At 41.8% G+C, this 5,000-nt stretch overlaps 1 protein-coding gene across 1 annotated transcript in view; it reads right to left on the reverse strand.

Annotated features, from left to right (window-relative positions):
* Nucleotides 1-5,000, reverse strand: part of gad1b (glutamate decarboxylase 1b) — an 18,446-nt gene that overhangs the window by 9,711 nt on the left and 3,735 nt on the right. The window contains exons 3-5 of the mRNA XM_030781301.1: nucleotides 3,472-3,630; nucleotides 2,264-2,506; nucleotides 820-910 (exon numbers count right to left, since the gene is read on the reverse strand). Of these exons, the coding sequence (XP_030637161.1) occupies nucleotides 820-910; nucleotides 2,264-2,506; nucleotides 3,472-3,630 (493 nt within the window). The remainder of the gene's footprint in view (nucleotides 1-819; nucleotides 911-2,263; nucleotides 2,507-3,471; nucleotides 3,631-5,000) is intronic.

Consider the following 5,000-nt stretch of genomic DNA (forward strand, 5'->3'; position numbering starts at 1 on the left):
GAGAAATATTAAAAGACATTTCACCTTTTTTTTTTCTCTCTTTCATCAGGATTTTCTTTTTTCCCTTTCTCATTGCGAAGTGAATTTTTTTTTTCCCTGTTTAATCCGTTACAGTAGGTTCTGATCAATATACAATTCAACACGCCCCTGGGGGCGTTCACCGCGGATCTGTCATCGGCCCTGTGCTCAGAGACATCGCTCGATACGCCGCTAACAAAACCAGCCCCTCTGGCTACGGCGTTCAAAACAAACACTTTACATAACCTCCCCTGTGCCGGAAACGCCGGTGGCCACGCGGACGGCCCGTTCCTTTCACCTGAGTGAACAGACTGATAACAACCTGGCCCAAATATTACCAAACATGGGATGGGGCAACAGATATGTCACCCAACCCGTGTGAGGGCTGGGAGCATGTGTGTGTGTGTGTGTGTGTGTGTATGCGTCTGTTCTATATTTTAATGTGGTACAAGCTATTCCAGTTATTGATTTTGATATAGCTCATAATATAGACATAGACACAAGAGAAGAGAAGAGGAGAGAAGAGAAGAGAAGAGAAGAGAAGAGAAGAGAAGAGAAGAGAAGAGAAGAGAAGAGAAGAGAAGAGAAGAGAAGAGGAGAGGAGAGGAGAGGAGAGAAGAGAAGAGAAGAGAAGAGAAGAGAAGAGGGTGCGATACAGGAGATCAAAGTGAGAGAAAGAGACAGAGGAGAGGAGATGGAAGGTTAGGACAGGAGAGGAGAGGAGAGGGCAGCAGAACAAGAGGAGAGGAGAGGAGAGGAGAGGAGAGGAGGAGAGGAGAGGAGATCATCATTGTGACTCACATGTTAGTGTTGGCAGTGGAGGTGAGCCATTCTCCTGCCAGGCCGATGATGTCCAGTCCAGTGGAAAGCTGGTTAAAGAACCTTGGGTGACCTAGGAGAACCAGGGGTTTCCAGGCAATCATTATTCAGTGGCAGTCAACAGAGTCTCACAGTCAACATAACAGACAATGATCCCAAACACATAGCAGGACATGTGCCACTTTATTTGTCTGGCCAGTCTCTCTTCAACTCTTTTTTTGACCTGGCTGACTATATTCGATAACATAATTTATATGTTGATATACAAATATTCTTCATTCGTCCTCTCAGTCAATCACTTGGGCCTTCTTAAGTACAGTGTACGCTACCGCAGGTTTGGAAACAAGAATGAGATTCCTAACTCTGAAACTGTTGCAAATGTCAATTAAAAGCGTTATGCATTTTGTGCCGTAACATCATTCCGTGTAAGAGCAATTCAATACGAAGCGTAAACAGTCGCTGTCGAACCGTTAGTCTTATGACTAAAGCTCTACAAACTGTCTCTAAAATGTTTCGAAGACGTCTTCGCAACGGAACGGTAACGAAAACTGAATCGGATGCAAAAATAAGGTGTTTTTTTTTTTTTTTTTTAATCCAGTCATCACATGCCAATAATTATGTGATAAATTGTGAAAATGCTAACTTTTGGAGTGAAATTCTCCCCACCTGCTATAATTCTCATTTAATATAGTAATATTCGCATTGCTTTGGGTACACTTCGGTGGCTCAAACTAAGCTCTACATTCGCATTTACACGCTTCAAAATCATGCCTTTGAGCACATTTGATTTGTTAGTGAGTAAATTTTAGGCTCACGTCGCTTTGTAAGTTTAGTGTTTCAGCACCACGGACAGCTCTAGTCAAGCGCGTGCGTACTTGTGTACAAATACTATTATAATTTCCTGTGCTCAGTTTAAAACATCGTCAAACATACCTTTAAAGGTTTAGGAGGGTAGAGTTTCTGTTAATAGAGGTGAACGCAGCCTTAATACGACTTCAGTTTCCTAAACGTGTTATTTTTTAACTGTTCCTCTACTATGACATTAGATAGCGTGCACTGGCTGGCACAACGCATGTCAGTTTTCTTGCTAAATAAAACGATAAAACCATTATTAAGCTTTTGAATACTTTTTAGCCATTTTAGCTATTGCACATTTAAGAAAAAACAGTATTTCGCACTAGTAAGCATATTTATGTTAAATATAAAATATTTCCGTTTATAATAAGATAAATATAGAATTTAAGTATTAGCTAAATGTTTAACCCCTTGAATAAGAATATGTAAGATAAGACGTCTGTCGCTTGCGCAATAGCTATCAGTTTATCATGGGGACAAAAAAATGACAATGAACCGCTTTCGGATGCCATCGGCTCCGCTGCATACTGTTATGAGGGGGTCTCTGCGCAAGCCCATGCTGTTATTGTACCTGTCCGGACGCCGTACTTCAGCGTGTCTCGGCAGTCCACGAGGATCTGCTCTAGGGACTCAGGTTGATCAGACAGCTCGAGGTTGAAGCCTTCTATGCCTTCGAGGAGCTGGTGAGGGTGGTGAAAGTCCAGCACCTTGGTGGATCTATCGAACGTCTTGCGAACGTAGTTTGTGAGGATGTCCACCACCTCCAGGAGAAACTGCATAGTGGGTTCCTCGCCATTTTTAGCAGGGAGCAGGTCTGGAATCAAAATAGGTAAACAAACGCTTAAAATTAGAATTCTATTACTATTCGTTGCGATATTTTCGCCATTCAAACCAAAAATGAACTCACTGAGAAAGCATATTCGTGAAAAAAAATGCGTGATAGACTACGATTAATGTGATGAAGCTGAAAATATTGTTAGTACTTTATTACATGTTAATAACGTTAGGGAAAGTTAAAACACGTTAGTAATATGGTACACGTGTCAAATTTCTGCCTAATTGGACGTGTAATTTCTTAAAAAAAATAAAATAAAAGAAGACTATATGATTACTAAAATTATAGTGTGGAGTCGGAGTTTCTTATTATTATGATGACGAGGTGTAATAGGTTACATATGTGTGTTTTAAATTTGGTCTTTGAAAAGAGCTGTGTATAGAATGTGTTTATGTGAAAAGACGAGATGCTGTCACTGGTAATTTATATCAATAGACCGAGAGCAATGCCCCAAAATATGGGTTTTTGATCATCGCTTTACTATGAACGTGTCGCCACGTCTTAGCTGTTTTTTGTTGTTGTTGTTGTTGTTGTTGTTGTTGTTTTAGTGCACACTGAATAAATCTGAATAAATGCACTATATTTGTGGAAGCAGAAAACTGTCTTTAGAAAATATATCTAACATAAGGAATATCCCCTTAAACTTTAATGCTCATGCATTAAAGATCTTTTAATCACCGAAATTAAAACAAGGCAGGTTACACGTTTGCTGCAAGAGACTTAACTAGTGAACATCCCCATGCAGTACGAAGTTTGAGGTTGGAACAACGAGGATAAAATTCAGTTCAGTGCATTCAAACCATTTCTAACCATTTTGACACCGGATTCTAGGGGTACAGATCGTCTTCCCAGCAGCTAATTCGTTTAGGTTCCACGTTTGATGAAAAAAGTTTAACTTCTCTGTGAATATTAATAGCTTACAGAGCATCCTAACAGTCTCTTACCTCGGGCAAACAGGTTGGAGAAATCTGTCTCCGTGCGTCTGAAGCGAGCATCCCGGTCGCTGTTCTCACACGACAGCTGATTCTTGGCGCTCTGGCGTTCTTTCAGGGAGCTAACAATCCGACTCTTTTCTTCCAGACTGTTGTTCTTTTGCAGGAAACCTGCGTTATTGCACGGGGAAGAAGAGAGAAACGGACAGTTGTCGCCTCCAAACATCTCCACAACGTTGGACGTTTTACTAACAACAAAACTTGCTCAGACAGTTATTGAAACAAACAACGCATGCTTTCTTGTGTGACTGAGTGATATTCGGCGTGAACTCATATATATAGTTTTGAGGGGTGATTCCGGAGTTTGGGATACTTATTGGGACATTTCTATTTATGGGAACGGATCGCCTCCGGGGGTACTACCCTTTAACAAAATCGGCAGCTGGATTTAGTCAGGAGGAATCTGGAAACGCCCAAACGTCATCGAGAATGCGGGGGGGGGGTGCCCCCCATCTCTCCATCCCACCCCCCAGCACTCCAGCGCCCCTCCCCGGTTGCGGTTGAGTGCGCAGACTTCGCGGCCGCAATGAGTCCATGTCATTAAGCGCTCGCGGGCAGATTTGATGGACTAAGCTCTCCACGGGCAATGATCTATGGGAGATATTTTTATGGCAGCTACTTATATCTACACAGGGCGAGATATCTTCTGCAAGCCGGCACAGAAATTACAGTCAACAGGATAGACACCATAAAAACATCAAAGACCTAAAGACGTCATTCATCTCCATTTAATGAATTCATAGACCTTATTCGTTCGTTAGTGCGGAATTTCGTTCTTTCATTCGTTTAAATTAATTTCAAGCAATTCAGAGCTAAACATAAAATTTGTTTTTATCGCAAAATGGAATTCTAACTGGAACAAAACAGGTTTTGTGTATGCGGAAAAAAAAGAAGATGTGAGCGCGCTCATATATTATACAAGCTTCACTTTTCTCTCAGTCATCGTGGTTGTATCGGTGGCCCAGTTTCCAGAGCACGGCTGTTATCTTCTTCGCTGCATTGTGCTCAGGAGTGGCCGAATAATCAGTGCTATCTCCCAAAACCAGATGCCTCGTGAATTGTCTTTTTAACAACCACCCCACCTCTACCCCCCCTCCCCCCCCCCCCCCCCCCCCCCCACACACACACCCCTTCCTCCGGTTAATCTTTTATATCCAAGCAGAGTGCTTCTGGACCGATAAGATATAATGACTATTCGATGCAGTAAATCTTTAGAAACTGTCTGAGCCATAGACACGTGATTTTGTTGCGTTAATAATATGGATTTTTTTTTCTGTTCTGTTCCGTACCATACACTGGCGGTTTTCAGAGCAATATAGGCGAAAGAAACCTCTCCCCTTTTTTATTTGCGGTACTAATTAGAGCACTTCCGACCGCCATGTGAGCGTGATATATACAATTTGATATTCTTTTGGTAGACCATACCCAGATGTATCGGAAAGCCCTGCACTCATATTTTTAGTCTAAAATCGTTGTAATAG

This window comes from Chanos chanos, chromosome 8 (genome assembly GCF_902362185.1).
Source record: "Chanos chanos chromosome 8, fChaCha1.1, whole genome shotgun sequence".
In the NCBI taxonomy this organism is placed as follows: domain Eukaryota; kingdom Metazoa; phylum Chordata; class Actinopteri; order Gonorynchiformes; family Chanidae; genus Chanos; species Chanos chanos.